At 47.8% G+C, this 18,546-nt stretch overlaps 2 protein-coding genes across 6 annotated transcripts in view; one reads left to right on the top strand and one right to left on the bottom strand.

The window, feature by feature from the left end:
- Positions 1-985, bottom strand: part of ACAD10 (acyl-CoA dehydrogenase family member 10) — a 15,760-nt gene extending 14,775 nt beyond the window's left edge. For 3 of the 5 annotated variants that reach the window (XM_075515931.1, XM_075515929.1, XM_075515930.1), the window contains exon 1: positions 863-985. The gene's annotated coding sequence lies outside the window, so the exon portion shown is untranslated. The remainder of the gene's footprint in view (positions 1-862) is intronic. The other 2 variants (XM_075515928.1, XM_075515927.1) reach the window with 1 other exon arrangement.
- On the top strand, positions 937-16,990 carry BRAP (BRCA1 associated protein). The gene is made up of 12 exons (XM_075515932.1): positions 937-1,174; positions 1,382-1,540; positions 2,349-2,550; positions 3,369-3,558; positions 5,091-5,204; positions 5,704-5,852; positions 8,118-8,193; positions 8,836-8,974; positions 9,464-9,573; positions 11,214-11,303; positions 13,220-13,323; positions 14,577-16,990. Exons 1-12 carry the CDS (start codon positions 1,093-1,095, stop codon positions 14,935-14,937), a joined length of 1,776 nt encoding a protein of 591 aa, XP_075372047.1. The 5' UTR covers positions 937-1,092; the 3' UTR covers positions 14,938-16,990.
- Positions 16,991-18,546: the final 1,556 nt, after the last annotated feature.

Below are 18,546 nucleotides of genomic sequence, written 5' to 3' on the forward strand. Positions count from 1 at the left end.
AGGGGTAAATATTTATTCATGCACATGAAGTGTCCCAGCCAAATTGGGGCACCTGAATGTGGTTTTACACAGGGTCCTTATACTCTTCAAATGTTCAGGTACAACATAATTTGACTAATCACTAACACCCACCCCACTGATTGCTAATCATAGCAAAACTTTGCAAAGCGACTATATTTTTGCAACACTCTTGTTGCTGGTCTATTGATGCAGATGTCCCTCGAGTCAGTCTTGCTATAGTTAATTTTCTATGATCCAGACGATGCTGAGAGGGTTTCAAAGATGTGTTAGGGGGGCTATAGGATGCTGGATTATCCAGGGGTATCCTTTATCCTTCACGGACAGCTCTAAGCCATGAAGCAAAGTCCTTATTTCCAGGGCTGGACTTTTAGTTTCTTTTACCTAAGCATGAACCATACCAACGCCTGGCACGGCCCTGAGCTGCAAGATACCAGCGTAGTGGGTGTGAGGGGAAAGCAAGAAAGAGGATTTTTTGTTTGGGTTTTTTTTTTTTTTTTTAAGGGGTGGATGTGCTTCGGCCTAAGGGGATGGGGCCTGGTCCCTTCAGCTTGGCTGTGTTGCCATGGTAACGGGGCCTGTGGCTCTGGTACAGGTCTGCCCAGGCAAGGCTGTCACCCCCCCCCTTCCACCCCCAGTGTCCCCATCCCTCTTCTGAGCCCTGAAGTCACCCTTGGGGGGGGCCGGGGCACGGAAGGGGGGGCGCGGATGAATCGTCCCTTCCGCGCCCCCCCCTTCCGTGCCCCGGCCCCCCCTAGGCCTAGTCCAGGCCAGGCCTTGCCAGGAAGAGGGCAGGCTTCACCGCGCCATTTGACCCCAGCCCCCAAGTCTCGCGAGAACACACCTGGAAGTCTCGCGAGGAGCGGCCGCGCGCCGCTCGCAGCCCCCCGCGCCGTCCTCCTCCTCCTCCTCCTCCTCCGCCGCCGCTGCCGCGTCGTCGTCGCCGCCTCTACGTCATCGCGTCGCCGGCGTGACCCCGGTGAGGTCAGAGGGGAAAGGTGCGGGAGGCGGAAGCGGTGCTTTATCTCCGTTGGCCTCCTCGGAGCGCGGTGGCGGCCCGCGGTGCCCGGGCCCATGAGCGTGTCCCTGGTGGTGATCCGGCTGGAGCTGGCCGAGCACTCGCCGCTGCCCGCGGGCTTCGCTTACAGCGCGGCTGGTGAGTCTCTCCGGTCCGGTTCCCTCCCACCCGGGGAACCGGGCCCGGGTGCGGGTCAGCCCTGTCCACCGTGGCGGGGGAGGGAGCCGTGCCCTGTCCAGGTGCCCGGGAGGGGGTCGGGGTCGCCGTCCCGGTGCAGCTGGCGGGTCCCGGTACCGGAGCTCCGCTCCCACCACCCCGTCCCAACGCCTCCCTTGTCCTGCGCAGCTCCGGAGATGGCTGCGGAGAGCACCGGCGCGGCCCCGGCTGCTGTGCCGTCCTGTTTGGAGGGGAAAGGCCCCGGGGAGCGGGCGGCCATCCTCCACCAGCACCTCGGCCGCCGGGAGATGACCGACGTGATCATTGAGACCATCCAGCCGCGGCCAGGTACCGGCCTCGGGGGGAGGAAATGCCTTTTTTCGGGTCTGTGGTTGTCGCCCGTCCTGCTTGCGCAGGGGCCCTGTATTGTGGCAGGGGAGCGCGGCACTTCCCAGGTGCCGGCCCCACCGGTGAGGGCTGTCTGTCAGTGTGGGGATGGCGGAGGTGCTGCTGGGTGTGCGGGTCTTGAGTCAGTCATGCAGCGTAGAAAACAGGTAGAGAAATTAGAGGATGTGTGTTGGGGTCCGGATAGGAGAGTTGGTTATTGCTGGCAAACATTTCCCACTCTGTAAAGGGTTAATTTACTTCGGGCTGTGCCGCGGGCTGGTTGGTGTTTTGCTTGCCAGCCTTGCTGGCCCATAGGAATGGGACCGGTCAGCTCTGCAGGTGTGAAATTCCCTGATAGAGGGGAAGTTTCAAGATGGAAACTCCCAAGTCCTGTCGAAAGTCCGAGCCGCCATCAGAGCAGCGCAGGAGGAGCAGCTCGCTGCTGCGGGGCTCTCCTCGCCCGTGCTCCGCAAACCTGTCCTGGTTGCTTTGTGTTGACACCAGTGCCTGTTGGGATTTCACCGGGCATGGTACAAAGCTCGCCCAGCTTGACGTGCGGCACCGGGTCCTGCCAGGGGCTTGCACCAGATGTCTGGCAGCGCTGGAGTTTCCCCTGGAACAGGAAAGATGTGAGGTGTCTCATTCTGCTGCTTTCTGGGGTTGTAATTTGACTTCTCGGGTGCTGTTGTGTACATGCTGGCTGTGCTTAGGGAACAGCAGACGCTTCTGATGCACCATTAGTAATGTGGAAACTTTTGATTTGTAAAAGATGAAACAAAAGCTGCCACAGAAGGAAGAAAATCTTCAGAGGCTGCATCTGCCGAGGACAAAAATAAACATGACGATCAAAGTAAAGAGTGTGAGGCTGCTCCAGACTCGCCTTCAAAACAGCTCCCTGACCAGATTTCCTTCTTCAGTGGGAACCCCTCAGTTGAAATCGTTCACGGCATTATGCATCTGTACAAAACAAAGTAAGAATGTTTGACTAATTGTAGCTCTAATGGGAGCAGTGCTCCTGAATAATGCTGCCACCCGGAAGGGTGAGTCGGTCACCCTGGGGCTGTGGCTCCTGAGCTGGGACAAACAGGAAGGGTGACTCGCAGCTGGGTCCTTGTGTTAATGGTGGAGCTTGAGGCTGGCCCGGGTGCCCCAGCTGTGGGTGATGCCGCTCCAGGTGGAGAGGGCTTGTGCCAGGGGCTGCAAGAGTGTAAGACAAATGCGGGTTCCTGAAAAATGATGTTAGAAAGCAGCTTCTCAAGAGATCCCACAATTAAATCATGATCTCTGGGATCCTGGCAGCAGGCCTGAGGAGCTGTCTGAAGCGGGAGGTTTCATCCCGTATTTCAGGGATTACAGTTTCACACCATTCCCCTATAATTGTGTGAGAACTTCCATTTCAGGTCTTCCTGAAAGCTATCAGGAGACACAAAATGGGCATTTGAAATAGTAACAAACATTGCTCACTTGTTCTAGGAATAGTTCTGAGCATCTGTGGCTTGCCAACTTCAGCTGTTTTTATAGAAAAACAGATGTCAAATTATTCCTGACAAAACCATTGTTTATTGGAGCTGCCCAGTTTAATCCTTTGCCAAAGAGTAATACTGTCACGTGGGTACACTGGATGCTTACCACAACCCCTTGCTTCTCTTTCTTAACCCTCTTTCACACATTTGTAAATACTAAGATTTACAACAGAGCTATTGTAGTAACTGTGGCTGTTGGAAGTGTGATGTATCCAGCTCTGTCCTCTCTGAAATGACGTAAAGTTGTGTCACTGTTGCCTTATCAGCAAGATGACATCTTTAAAAGAAGACGTAAGGCGCAGCGCCATGCTGTGTATCCTCACGGTCCCTGCTACGATGACCAGTCATGACCTGATGAAGTTTGTGGCCTCCTTCTATGAAGTAATCGAGCACATGAAAATCATCCGAGATTCCACTCCAAACCAGTACATGGTGCTGATAAAGTTTAGCTCGCAGGTAAGAGCTGGAAGTCCCTTTGCTGTAGAAGGGGCTGCACTGTCATATACAGCTGCTGCTTAGGAGTGCTGTCTGGCTTCACTGGCCAGCTGTTAGCCGAGATCACGCTTTATCTTTGGAGAAACAGTCCTGTCCTGTTGCCCAGAGCTTTCCTGGGGCTGCTGGCTAGGATTAGTCCCACACCTTGACCTGGAGGCAAGTGTCTGCCATGTTCTAGCTATCCTATTTCTTGTTGGCAGGGTATTTAAAAAATATATTAAGGATACTGGTTCTCTGCCATCTCAGAGCATATTCAAAAAGAGAGTGGTGCATTGTACTATGCTGAACAGAAAGGACCCAGCCAGTGGAGCTTTGTTTACATTTTAGGAAAGACTTGTTCTGCTTTTCTGGGGAGCTGGGTGGTCTCACAGCCACTGCCAGTACAGCGTGAAAAGGACAGTCTTCCCCAAAACTGAGAGTCTAAGGGATTAATTGATCACCAGATAACACAGTTTGCTGCTCACAGGTCTTCTTGAACTACGTAGCTTTAAGCATTCCCCCCCCTGCCAATTCCTATGTGGACCCTCTCACTTGTACCTTCTTTTCTCCCAACTGCCAATGACTTGATTTGGAGCTGGGGCAGAGGTTTCCCCCAGCCATGAATGCTGCGTGAGGTATTTCCCATGCCTGTTGTGCAGATGCAGTATTTGTGTGCATTTTGTGCTATTTGCAGTAGTGTCAAAGATGCATTTTGTGTATCGCTGTATCAGATTTTAGAGGCAAATATCTAGTGCTAAACAGCCTTGCAGCAAATCCTTAAACTTGTACTCAATTCACCCTGAAATTTCCTGTTTCTTAGGAAATTCCCTGAAGGCCCTGTTCCCCAGTGACTCCTAAAGGCAGCAAAAGCAAATGTCATGGGCCTTTATGCTTCTGTCTGGAGTGACCAGGAATATGGGACTGTGGCATTCACCTGATTTGCCTCAATCTGGTGTGATGTTTGTGAGAGAAAGGGTTTGGGGAGGTTACTGAGTTAAAATGGATGATCTATTTCACAGGTTTTGTTTTGGTTCTGCCTCTTTGCAAGTGACTCTCGGGCACGGTTCAGAGCATGCCTGAATCGTGACCGGTGAAATGGATCCTTTCCCACACTTAAATTGTTGTTCCTTTCCCCGACCCAAGTATCGGTGTCCTGCAATGTGGCCCTCTTAAATTTTTGCAGAGACCAAATTTGCTTTGCCAGTGCACTGAAAATGCTGACAAAGGGCAAAACAGATGCTGAAGGGAAATCCGTTATTCCTGCTGAATGCTCAAATATCAGAGTAGCTATCACTGCTGTGAACGTCACTTCTTGTCTTCAAGTGGTAACAGTAAACCTAGTGCCAAGATGCAATGCCTGCTGGCAGGAGCTGACTCTCTGAAATATCTCCTCTGGTATTACAGGGCTTGGTGGAGGGGAGAGGAGAGGATACAGCAGATTTGTCCTCCTCTTCCTCAGTGGTATCAGCTGCGAGTTTTCTCTTTTTAACTGGCTTCCTTTGGTTTGTGCATAGGCTGATGCAGATAGCTTTTATATGGCATGCAATGGCCGGCAGTTCAACTCTATAGAGGAGGACGTTTGCCAGCTGGTCTACGTGGAAAGGGCTGAAGTCTTCAAATCAGAAGATGTAAGTTTGTTTTGTTTTGTTTTCCCTGCACTTCAGAATTTTAACAGGATTACTTGGACTGGGCAGAACGCTGCATGAACTGCTTAACTGTGTCAACCCAAACCCCATTTCCATTCCAGTGCTGTTTCTACTTGGGAGAGTGTGTTTGGTGACTTCATGGGCTTCATGCCTCGCCAGTGCAGCATCTCTGACCTAAACCTGCTGTGGGTAGCAGATCTAGTGAATCCAGAAAACAGAATGGGGCTGGTGGCAGATGCAGCAGCTGCACAGAGCCTGTGCTGTGAAGAGGATTCTGGCTGTGGTCTATTGCATGTTGTGGATCGTTTTCTTTTTCAACAAATTTCTAACTGCTGTGTAGGCTCACAAGATTATTTTGTAGTGTTTTTGTACCCTAGCGCCAGCAGTAACGAGAAAGAAATTTTACTTTTTCTTATGTGGGTGCTTAATGTATGGTGATTGGAAGGTGCTGAGCAATTTGTCTCTGCTTGTTCTTTTGAAGGGGGCCAGCCTGCCTGTGATGGATCTGACAGAGCTCCCAAAGTGCACAGTGTGCTTGGAGAGGATGGATGAGTCCGTGAACGGGATCCTTACCACGCTGTGTAACCACAGCTTTCATAGCCAGTGTCTGCAGCGGTGGGAGGACACCACGTAAGAGGCTTTTCTTTATTTCCGCATCTAAAACTCTGTTCGAGTGTGGCGGTTATGTGCTGACAAGACTGGTTCCACTCATCAGAGTGTGGGGGCAGGAATTACTGCAAGTTCTAATGCTCTTTTTTCCCATTAAGGGAATCCCAGAGAGAAATCTCCCCGCCAAAAGTAATTGAACAGTGTTTCCCATGGGCCTTACTGCTAAGGCAGGAAGGGAGTTGCAGAGTAATGCTGATGATTTTAAAATATTGTAGGATAAGAACACTGGGGTAAATAGCATTGGATGCACACACAGCCCTGTTTCACTCAGTCTTGTGTGTCTGTTCAGTCATTCATTTCCTCAGCATAGCTGAGGCTGTGCTACAGATCTGCACATCTGGCTGTGCTGTGCAGACAGATCTGCACATCTGGCTGGGGCGTAGGAGTCCTTTTGGGAGCCCTGCAGGGCAGCAGTCTTGCCCGTCTCACTTAGATGCTGAGAGAGGATGAAGAAGAGCTGGGCAAGAGCAGGTGTACAGGGGGACAGGACTGGAAAATGAGACAGAAGGGAGGTGGGGAAGGAAGGGACGATGACAAGATCACTCAGTAAATCGGGAAGGGGAGGCAGCTGCTCTAGACAGGCTGTATTATTCAAGGTGGTTATGGGCTGAGTGATGGGAGGCCGTGGCACAGGCTCGGGCAGACCTTCCGTGGCACTGGGCAGGGCTGGGGGTTGGACCTGTGTCTGTCCTTAAAGCAGCTCTTTTCCCTACTGCTAACCCTTTCCTGTTCTTGCTCTTACCATCCTTCACATCCCTGTAGATGGGCATTTCAGTAGATGGGACTCTGAGCTCCTGACTGTAGAGTCCCCAACTGGCACCTGGGTGCTGCTATCAGTTGTGCATATTTTGCATTCTTCTGGACACTGCTGTTTTACTGCACACCAGGCAGCCACAGATACTGCAGCAGAAGGCTGCTGATCTTCATTGTGTTTTCTTCTCTGTGACTGGTACCCATGATTGCCTGATTCTCTGATGGAGTGTGAGGAAAATTTTAGCCCTCTGTATATCATTCGTAAACCAAAGTAACAGAACCTTGGTAAGATTAATCAAATTTGTAGCTATTCAGTTTTATGGGCTGCTTTGCTCCACAAATCAAAACCAGTTTAGATTTGAAGCAGTGGAGCTTAGCCAGTGTAGGAGCAAGATCCAAAATAGCACTTAAATATCTAATATACAGTTTAAGCAGAACTTACGCTCCCAGTCTAGAAGAATGATAAAAGAAAATCCCTGTCCACTTTGCTTAGGTGCCACGGAAGCTGTAAGTGCCTGAATTTGTATAGAAATCTGACTGCAATCCAGTTGTCTCCTCTCTTGAATATTTCTGTAGCTTATCCAGCAGCTAATGAAAAATATATAAACAGCCCTGCCGACAGGATGCACAGCCTCAGTTACCCCGCTGCCTAGCTGAGCTTCTAGTGCTTAGGGTCTGGACAAAGGTTCCTTCTGGTCTTGGGTCTTCTGTCTTTTTGGCAGCACAGTGGTATAGTTTCAAAAGAAATGATAGTGGGGTGCCTGCTACTGATTCTTTTAGGGTACAGTTATGGGATATTCTTCCTGGAAGGGCTGAGACTGAATCCATTGGGTTGAGGTGAAATTGAAGCATGTCCTTAGGGTTGTTTTAAGTACTAAGGTATGTTTGCAAAGGGTAGACACCTCCCTCTGTTACTCGGTTGTCCTCAGCAATGTGCAGTTACAGCATCCTTCCACAGCAGTGTGTAGCTGCTGCATAAAACCCTGCATGTAATGGAGAACTGAAGATGTCAGTTGGCAGCAGTCTGGAGGAGCAGTGTTTAGAGACGTGTAACACATCTGTACAAGTGCTTCTTGCAATGTTTATGGCTGAGGCAAGGAAGTGTTTCTTGAGCTTGGTCGTGGGTTTTTTGCTTACTGGCAGAGGCTGAGGCTGCTGGCAGCCCCACTGAGGCTTTTGGTTGCAGATGTTCTCTACACCTGGACTGCAGCAAAACCAGCTCAAGCTGAAACTGTGAAATGGCTTCAGAAGAACTGTTCTTTGTTCTTCTGTCACTTACTGGCTTTAAAAACAGTAGGCTTGTGTGGAATGGAGGCAAATTTGAGTGGGGTAAACGTGAGCCGAGAGATGCATGCACATAAAGAGCGTCCCACTGCATAAGGCATTTACTTGGAGCTCTCTGGCTCTTTTTAATTACCGTAACGTTAAGATAGAGCTCCTTGTGTCTAATCATGATGTTTATTTGCCCTCTAGGTGTCCTGTCTGCAGATACTGCCAAACGCCTGAGCCAGTGGAAGAGAACAAGTGTTTTGAGTGTGGAGTTCAAGAAGTAAGTAGGTGGGTGGATGGTGAGTGAGATCTAGACTAGATCTGACTGCACAGCTGCTCTAGTTGCTTTTGGGGTTAATTCTGTGGCTGCTTTCGGGCTGATTTTACCAGTCAGTGGTGTATCTGCTTTCCTTTTGAGTGGGAATCAGTACTGGGAAGGGATCTTACCTCCCAGGTTTCCTGTTCTGACAAATGTTTCTGATTCTTAGAAAGAAGTACTAGCACACAAGCTGATCAGAGCCTCTGTGATAAGATGAGTATGATAGGAGGCAGCTAAACTAACACTGAACTTGGTGGTCCCTTCTAGTCTGTGCTCTTCAGAGCTTGCTTTTGTGGTCCTACTGAGGTACCTCATTTGTTAGTCAAGGCCAGTCTTCCATCCTTGCTTGTGATAATCTATCAATGTACCCAGCACCTGCAGGCTTGTAATTGGCTTGAATGAGCAGGTACCTCCTTCTCTTTAGCCTTCCAGCTGAGCAAGGCTTCAAAGAAGGGGGAAAAGCAAATGCTGTTCGCTTTCCAAGGAAGTGACTGGATGTACACAGCATCAACAGGCCATCGGTGTCGGATGACACTTTCTCAAAGCACTGATACCACTGTTTGACATTGTTGTATGTACAGAGCTTTCTCATTCTGTTGACAGAACCTTTGGATCTGCTTAATATGTGGGCACATAGGCTGTGGCCGGTACGTGAGTCGACACGCTTACAAACACTTTGAGGAGACCCAGCACACCTACGCCATGCAGTTGACCAACCACAGAGTCTGGGACTACGCTGGAGGTAAGTGCTCTGTCTTCCCCTCTTGTAGGATGACCTTGTTTGTAAAACAGCTTTCAGGACCCCTTAGAGTACTTGCAATAGAGGTTGCTTGGAGATTAAGGGGTTTGCATCTGTACTAATACCTTGTCTTTTGGGAACATCCATCTCCTCTCTAGTAGCAGTTTTCGTGGGTCTGTAGCAGATGGAGGCGGGAGAACATGATTCTGTAATGAACCGGGGCAGTCCTGTAGTCTGTGTGGAGTATGTTTGTTACTCCCTTCTCATCAATTTGCCCTGAGGTATGGGAATGGGCTGTTGTAACAAATATCCTGTAAGGTGTCTGTGCAAAGTCTGCTAAATAACAAATACATCTGTTGTTGGCTTTCTGCCTTGCTAATACGCTGTTGCAGCAGTCTGCATGGTTAATTGTGCTGCATAAAGTATTTCCACTGGTGTCAACCTGGGTGTTCTTAAGCTAAAACTCCCTGTGGTTGAATTTTCTCTCTTCAGATAACTACGTCCATCGACTGGTTGCAAGTAAAACTGATGGGAAGATAGTTCAGTATGAGTGCGAGGGAGATATGTGTCAGGAAGAGAAAATTGATGCCTTACAATTAGAGGTAAATATTTTGGCTTGTTGGACTCTGCATTGTGCTGCTGTGTGGAATTGTTTCAAATCCAGATATGACTACAGGAAAATTACATCAGCTTATGCAGCAGACCTGCTCCCTGCATGTAGGCAATCATCTTCAGGCAGAAGCAGGATGTTTTTACTGCCTTTTTTTTTTAAAAAAAAAAAAAAAAAAAGCTCTTCCTGGCTCTGCAGAGCCAATGCAGCTAAGTGTAAGCTGGCTGCAGTTTCATCCTGTGTTCACTGGTAGACTGAAGATTAGCTGGTTACGCTGCTACAAACACTCAGGTCACTGGAGAGAGAAACGGGTCCGAATGCCCAGACTCCCTCACCAGACCCTTCCTAGTGGATCTGTGACTTGGCTTAAGAGCCGGGATGTGTATGGAACTGTCAGTTTGAGTAGTTTAGCTTGTAAACTGAGCAAGTATGTAGGAATCCATAGCTGTGTGCTTACCTTGGCTATCAAAGAAAGCTGACAGGCTCGTCTCATACCAGCCCTGTTCTGCTCCCTTCTCTTGAACAGATAATGATTATTTTGTACCTGTTGGCCAGCTTCTCCTATCCTACCTAGAAGGGTAAAGGAGCAAAACTCAAAATTACTGCTCTGCTGAGCAGATATACCGCAGCATGATTTCAGCTGCATTAGACACAAGGGTATCTGAGGAAGAACAGCCCATAGAGACCAGACTTTGTAAGCTTATTGCTCAGTAATATTTGCTTACTTTTCCACTAATTTTTTGAGTAAGGCTTAGATACTAAACCAGCTATTTTTAACCCTTTTTTTCTGGGATGTCGGTGCTTAAAGTATGCAAGACCTCTCTGTCTAGCTTATGAGATCTAAATGTTTCTAGAGAGAAAGAATTTGGCAGTGTATTTTGGCGCTCTGATATTACTGAGAGTGTTCAAGGTTTTTTGCATGTGTTTAATTCTGTAGTGAATGCCTAATTTGGTGCTTATTATCCTGATGATAAAAAATGATCACGTTTTCCAAACTTCCAACTCATTTGCAGAACCAGGAGGGAAAAGATGGGATGTAAGGCATATATCCTTGTTCAGATGCCAAAATAACATTGGAATGGGACGTACGTGTTGGAGAACAATAATGGTTAATAGTTATAGACAGCTGAGGATGCTTTTCCAGAGACAGTGAAGCTAGATATGTGCACTTACCCGTCTGCCTTGGGTTCTAGGCTGTGAATGGGGAACTCAGCAACTCAGCCTTTGGGACCTCAGACTCTCATGACAGGGATGGTTGATGCTTCATTTTCCTGTGGAATGTAAAACTTGTCGAGATCTATTGCTACTACCATGAAAAATCTGTCTCCTCTTTAAAAAGTTCTTGGCATGGTACTGGGTACAGCTTGGCAGAACTTCTACTTGCTCCTTGCTCTTGTGCTCTAAAGGTTTTCCTTGACTTCAAAAAAATGAAGTGATTTGATTTTGAAATCAATCAAATCGGTGAAACACATCTGCTGGATCTGCAGTTTGCACGTATGTTCAGAATGTCCTGTATGCTCAATTTCATCTGATTAAATTGATTTGTATATTGGAGCCCTTTGGGCTTCTTATTCAGCATAGCCACCCTTACGTAAAAGCTGACTGTTCTGTGTATATCTTCTGTGTTTATAGTACTCATATTTGCTAACAAGCCAGCTGGAATCGCAGCGAATCTATTGGGAAAATAAGATTGTCCGAATAGAAAAGGATACGGCTGAAGAGGTGAGTTCTGCTCTGAGCATGTGTGAAACTCTGCTGAAACAGGCCCCTGGACACTGTGAAGTTAAATGGGAGATGGAGCTGTTCGGTCTCTCATGCAGCCTGAACGTTGCGTGACGTGGCCTCGCGTAGCCTGTTTCACTACCAGCTGAGAAAATTGGCTCCAAGACATATCCCTTATCTTGATGCTCGGATCTAGCAATTTGCTGCTCAGTGGTGCAGAAGTAGGTAGATTGCCACCTAGATTGAAGGTTGATTTAAACGTGCTGCTCAGGAAACTGCAGCAGTGGTGAAAACAAGTCCGTGCTGCTGCAGGATCCCTGCTTGCCGATGCCATTGGTCTCACACTGACGTGTATCTCTAGGGAAGGTTAGTGTAGCGTAGACAATATGACTTTAATTTGCTCGGCTGGAGAAAGCAGTAGCAGTCTTTCTGCTCCAAACGCATATTGATTTGCCCTTTCTTTTTGATCCCCTATCTCTCCTCATCACCCTTTGGGAAAAGTTCAGAGTCTTGTCCTATAAAGCATTCTGTAGGCAGGACAGCTTCAAAATGTCATGAGCAAAAATCCAGTGAGAATATTTTAATGCTTTTCACTCTATGTAGATCCTTTCAACTAGGTTTAAAGTGAGTCAGGATTTAGGGTTGAGTCCTTAACTGAACTTTCTGCATGACTTCTAATTAACCATTTAGTATCTGCAGTTAAGTAGCATCATAAATGTAGAAATTATGGCTGTTGAAATAATGGTCATTGACCTTGGTCTAAAGAACAATCCCAGAAATCTTACAGAGGGCCCTGTAAAAGGAGAAGATATAGCGAAAATCGTCTTGCACGTGACCAGGAAACATGATCCACAAAGCAACTTCAAAGTGAAATGACTGGTATATGCCCCAAATGTGGTTTCATGTTTAAAGATCCTTACAATTTTATTCATGGCCCTCACTCCATGCAAGTCTTGTCTGGATCAGTGCCACTATGCAGTGTATTCCATTATGAGTGCTCAGGCTACTTCCCCAAATTAACCATCAGCTGCATAAACATTCAGTGATTAAGGCCGGAAGGCTTAAAACCTGCTCTGCATTGACTCTGGCATCAGCGAAGGCACCATGTGTGCTGACACTGACATTTATCCAGATTGCTCTTCCAGGAGAGCATTTTTCCCTTAAATTCCTGTCTCCATGACATGCAAGCATGCTTTTGACACTGATACAGGGGAAACAAGTATTTCTGTCTATAAATCTCCTGTAAGTCTTATGTTAGAGGTTTTGACGTGCTCTGTGCAGTGCCTAGAGAACGAGAGCTTGGTTTTCTTCAGCAGCAGCAGTTTTGAGCTGTGAAGTAGAGGGGAAGAGGAAGCCAGTGTACGTGTGTTTCTGTTTGCGTTTTGCATGAGTAAGATATTCGTGTCAGTAGGTCACTGCCTTATGACAGCAAGCTGCTGAGTCAGTGCTGAGCAAAGTAGCATGTTAATTTTCAGACTTTGACCATATTTATTTGAAGTTTAATTTAAAATGAGCAAAAGCCCGACATTGTAAAGCTGTAAGATGGAAATTTAAGTTTCCTGACAGATACAAAGAAGTCTGAGAGGATGGCTAAATGAATGCTTAACTGCAGTCAATAAGAAGTTAAGGATCTGATGCAGCTTTTGTTTGAATGGGGTGCTTGGCACAGATTTGCAGCCCGAGTTGCTGTTCTGTGTGAGCAGCTTCCACGGCAACGTGGTTCCTCGTTGGGGTACTGCAAACTGTAAATGCAGAGGGTCTTCATCAAAATTAAGCCTTTTCTTGACTCAAAGCTTTTGCTTACCTGGATATAGTAGTTGGTCAAAGTCTAGAAACCACTCCAGAAAAATGAATGTCATAATGAAAGTGCACAGGACTTTGATCTCTTTGAAATGCCTGTGTGTTTGTTTTTACAGATTAACAACATGAAGACCAAATTTAAAGAGACCATTGAGAAGTGTGACAGCCTGGAACAGAGGCTGAATGACTTGCTCAAAGAAAAGCAGTCTGTCGAAAGGAAGTGGGTACCGCTGCCAGGTTTAGTTCCATGCAGCCATTAAAACTCCGCGCGCTGACATCCAAAAAGAAAAAATCTTGCTATTCCTGGGCAATTTTGAGCTATTTAAACTGGTATACTGAGAACACAGCTTATTTTAAAAAAGCTCTCATTTCTGTAGGTGTTCACAAATTGAAAGTGCCTGTTGAGTGGAACACAGCTTTTGGGCTCTTGGCTCTTTTTACATGGTCTGCATATTTAGCATTCAGTAATCCTTCCTCTGCCTGCTCAGAAGGAGACGCCAGTCTGTTTCACAATTGGCGGATGCATCCAAAGAGAAGAAAGGCAGCTCAACAGAGGCATCTCACCCAGCACAGAGGAAAATGTAGATCTTAGGAAGTGCCTAGATGAAAGATGTCAAGCACGGGGACTGTGCAGATCAGCGTGTTCCAGCTCCCTAGGTGGGACTACATGCTCTGTTCCTCCTAACCCACCAGGCCCCTGGCACGGCTGCCTCTCCAGCAGTCCTGCTTGGAGCAGGAAGTGCAGGCTAGTGAGCTGTGGTTCATGCAGCTCACCTTGATGAGTGGAAAGGAGTCTGTGTATGATGCCAGCAAACTTTCAGGGCAAAAACACTGACTTGTTAGGAGCAGGGAAGCACTGTCTGTGAAACATGAGGCTACTGATATCCTTGTGGGAGCATCTTGCTTCCGAGTTAAGTTGTATATTCAGAGTCTTGTATTCAGAGTGTGGCGCAGGAGCCAGCAGCTGGGAGTCCCTGATTGTCCTTAGCTCTCTAAGGACCCCATGTAGTCTCTGTGCCCTTTTCGGCACCTGTTCCAGAAGCTGCAGATGTGTGCTCAAGGTTACAGTCCCATGCCCCCCCCACACCCTGTCTGTGGCCTCTGTTGGCCTTTGGTACAAGATGGAATTGCCTAACTTGCAAGGGAAAGGATTCTCCTGGGTTATGCAGTTGGAAGGACAAAGGAAGGGATTCTGCTTCACAACATCCTATTCCATATGCAGGTAACACCATACAGACAAGCAGGTGCTAGCAAGCCTTAAGCTGGGTAGAAAATCCTGGGGGGATTTCAGAGTCCTCTTGTGTTGCCTCCCCTTGCCCATCTTTTGCCAGAAAACCAAGTTCCAGGTGGTCTTGGTGGGGCTGGGGACAGCTGGGGATCAGTTGCCCTAAGGCATCGGAAATAAAAAGGATGCAGTGGTGTTTGATATTGGTATGGTGCACTGCTTTCCTGACTTGTACTTTTATTTCTAAGGTGTTCTCAGCTGAATAACAAAGTGGCTAAACTTTCCAATGAGCTGAAGGAGGAGCAAGAACTGAATAAGTGTTTGCGAGCGAATCAAGCCTTGCTTCAGAACAAACTAAAGGAGGAGGAGAGAGTGTTAAAGGAAACCTGTGAACAGAAGGACCTGCAGATCTCTGAGATCCAGGAGCAGTTGCGGGATGTCATGTTCTACTTAGAGACGCAACAGAAAATCAATCACCTCCCAGCTGAGACCCGACAGGAGATTCAGGAAGGACAGATCAACATTGCAGTGGCATCTTCTGCCAGCTCCTCCACGGGGGGCACGGGCAAACCTTCTTCCAGGAGAGGCCGTGGCAAGAGGGGCAAATGAAAATGAGTGCCCTGCTCCCATCCTGAAACTGGCCAATGCTGGTGGTAGGCCAGGCTCGCCTCTCGGGACTCCGGCTGAGAACGCCCAGTTCACTAAAGCTCAGCTACAAATTGTCTTCAGAGCTGCTCATAAAACTGGCTGCCAGTCAATGGAGGTGTCTGTGGTATTTAAAAGCATTTCACTGCACTATTTAGCTATTTTTAGGCAGATCTTTAATGACCATTTTGCCTTCCTACCTTTTTGAAGCCCCTCCTATCATGCATTTGACTTTCTTCTTGGAGAGTGTACTGTTTTGGGGTGGGTGAGTGTGTACGTGTTAAACATTGCATTCCCAAAGGGGATGCTGTAGAGTAGGCTAGGCCCAGTGTGTAAGGCGTCTCCAGTTCTTCTCCTGGATTAAAAGTATTCTCAATTAAGAAATGGTTTTATTTAATAAACAGTGTAAATGAGATTATATACATCTCCTTTTAGTATGTGCAGTCCTGACACTGCAGAACTGCTAGTGCAGGAGTAGAACTGTAGTTTGGAAATAAAAAGGAGTGAGGTGTGGAAAATAAACCATCTTAGTCGTGTAAGAAACTGAACGAGTCCTAAAGGCTTGTAATCTAGGATATTAAACGCTTTAAGGGACTTTGCTACTATCTGTTTCTTCATTTTAAAGATAGCCTTTGAAAGGCCAGTGCTTGCTGCCTGTGGGGCAGAAAGCATGAAAAGTTTTATGTTCTGGAAACTGTCTAACGGGGTTATTTTACAGGTATTTCTACAAATGAAATAGAGCCATCTTTGCGAAGACTGGTACACGTTACGCATTAGCAGCTGCCACAGTGTTCTGACCCTCCTGGAGCGGGGTGCGTGTGCGTTCCCTCTGTGAGCTGCACTAGGGCCGTGTTTGGCATAAGCTCCAATGCTGCAGTCCTCAAAATGAGGTGAGGAGAATGACTAACGCAGCGTTTTGTTTTAAAAACTCTCTTCCTACATGCCTGTACCCAGCCTTTGCAGTAGCTGCCGGCCCGCACCCGCGGGGCTGCTGTGCTCGGGTCTGCCGTGGGGCTGAGCGCGCTGCCCTGCGGCTGGACCCTCGCCGCTAGATGCAGCTGTTGTATCCAGTTACTGTGAGCGCTTAGCACTGCCCGGTCTGCTCTGAAACGTGGCTCTGTCCAAAATGTCAGCTGGCAAAACTTTTGTGTTATTTGCCCCAAAGGTATGCAGATCCTGTAAGGGAAATTTGAGGACAAATCTGGGTTGTTGTGGGGTTGTTTTTTTTTTTCTTGGTTGGTTTTCACTTAGAATATATACCAGGCTTGATGCTCTGCAGTGGGAAGAGTTTTACCCTGGCTGGAGAAGCGAGTGTCCTGGTTGCTGTGTTGTGCTCAGCAATCTGAGCGTTTAAAGGCTAATCCTTTATTGAAAATGGCTGGGGGAGTCCTGCCATTGTCTTTTCAGACCATAGTACGATCCTTTTCCATTGTTCGAACTGCAGAACAGCCTTGATCTTAGTCTGTAACACTGAAAATGCAGCTCTGACTTACCAGCTCCAAACTGGAACAAAGAAATAAAAGAGCTAGTCCTTTATTGCTAGAAGTTGTTCTTTTTGGCCAATTGAAAGGAACAAGTTAGAATAAATAGAATGGCTCTCAGAAGGTGAGTCGTTATAATCTGCTTCCTAACTTTATGGACTGTGGAAGTGTTGAACTTCCTCACTTTGAAATACAGGGCGCTTGTTCGTGCACTCATTGCATCCACTGCTTGGGTTTGGAGATCTGCCCCAATCATCTGGAACTTCTACCTTTTCTAACTTTGTAGCATGAATGTACACTAACTCTTTTCTAGTGCGTGGATTGTACAACCAGGCCTCTGCCTTCTGTAAATTATTCTAAGGACCTAGAGATGTACAACACAGCTTGCTCTCCTATAGAAACTATTTTATTTAAGATATATTTTTACACCATCTAAGATCCTCTGACCTTTTGCTGAAAGCTTGCTTTGTGTAGAACACTAAGATGCTGTACTGTATCTTGGAATTCATTTTCAAAAAATGTGATTGAAAATTAAACCAGCGTGCGGTACTTTTGTTTGTGTATTCCACTGGAAGTAGAGGGAGGAGATGGAAGGAAAAATTACAAAACCTGCAACTTATTCTTTTTGAAGTCGTCTACTTTTTAACTCGGAGGCAAAGCTGTCCGAACAAGCTCTTTGTCATGTTTGGGTTGGGGAAAGTTCGGTTCAGCTGAGCTGATATGAGCAGATAAGGGAGGGTAATTATCTCTCACTCATGAGAAGTGGGCAGCTCACACCAAAAAAGCAAGGGTTGTTGAATGCTTTTGCATTAAACCAAATTACCCCCAGTCTTTAACTCCCCTCCAGCTTCTCCTAAAATCATCCCAGGCGGCAAAGCAACCTACAGTGTCCAGCTGGGTGTTTATTCGCTGCTGTAGATCCACCGGGCTCCCCCCAGGCTTCTGGGTGAGGCTGAGGGCACCCTCCCTTGCGAGACTTCCCCTGCGGTGGTACCACGCTCTGTCTGGCTGCAGGGCAGAAGCAGCGCTGATGTGGCTTGAGCCCACACATGGCTCATGGTGAAGGGAAAAGTCCCAGCGAAGGCTGGTCCGTGACTCTTCCTTACCCAGCATCCGGACACCCGAGTGCCTGGAAAAAGCGGTGGTGCTCAGACGTCTCCAGCCTGCCATCACATCTTGACATCTGCGACTCAAACAACAGGTCAGCTTTGTGGCTGATGACTCAGTATCACCACAGCAGAAGGTTGCAGCAGCATAAAACTTCCCCCAAGCACTGGACAGCTGAGATTGGCCAAGCTCCTGCTATGATTAAAATCCTTTAAATAGTCTTTTTTTTTTTTTTTTTTTTTTTACATCACAAAAGAAACACCAACCCTGATGGACAGCAAAGGGGTTTTACTGTCTCTGCTGGTGCTGTGTCGGGTGCCTGGAGTGTTATCAGAGAAAGCTCTAGGATAAAGCCTGTCTTGGCACTTGCCATGTGGGCTACGTGGCAGTAATGGAGAGGAGATGTTTGTTCTAGCAGGAGCAAGAAACAGGGGACCTGCTCTCCCCCAGAGGAGAGCTGTGGCCAGCACGTTCTGTGAACTTCACTGGATCCTGCTGTTACCTCTCCACAAAAGGTCCCTGATTCACAGGCTGGCAGAGAGGGAACAGGGCAGCAAATCAACTTGTGATGCTGTGTATGTGGGCAGGACGGTAACGGCGAAAACGCCCAAGGCAGCCCAAGAGCCTCCGATGTCAGCTCTGCACCGCTGTGGCAAGGGCACCCACCTGCTCACGCGAGGAGGTCAGCGGGGACCGCAGGAAAGGCTGCAGGAATTAAAATGGCTAGGGAGAAACACAGATGGAGTGGAGTGACAGCCAGAAGTCGGACGAAGCTTGGCAGAGTCCTCTGCGCTTTGAGGATGCTGAAATGATTCACTCCAGCAGCTGTTCCCGAGTGGAGGAGAGAGGCGGTTAGACGGGGTGACGGGTTGGCATGGCTTCTTAGGGGCTGGGAGAAGCAGCGCCCGCAGCCAGAGGGACAGCAGGGACAGAAAGGGCTGTGTCCCCCTGCTTGGAAGGGAAATGTAGAGCAGCTCGGGGTGAG

Source organism: Mycteria americana, chromosome 13 (assembly GCF_035582795.1).
Source record: "Mycteria americana isolate JAX WOST 10 ecotype Jacksonville Zoo and Gardens chromosome 13, USCA_MyAme_1.0, whole genome shotgun sequence".
Lineage (NCBI taxonomy): Eukaryota > Metazoa > Chordata > Aves > Ciconiiformes > Ciconiidae > Mycteria > Mycteria americana.

What these genes read in the sequence shown, in the direction of transcription:
- BRAP (XM_075515932.1), top strand. Translation starts at nt 1,093, where the DNA reads ATGAGCGTGTCCCTGGTGGTGATCCGGCTGGAGCTGGCCGAGCACTCG. An exon ending in CTTCGCTTACAGCGCGGCTG is followed by an intron (nt 1,175 to 1,381) that starts GTGAGTCTCTCC and finishes TGTCCTGCGCAG; the next exon opens with CTCCGGAGATGGCTGCGGAG. An exon ending in AAAAGGATACGGCTGAAGAG is followed by an intron (nt 11,304 to 13,219) that starts GTGAGTTCTGCT and finishes TTGTTTTTACAG; the next exon opens with ATTAACAACATGAAGACCAA.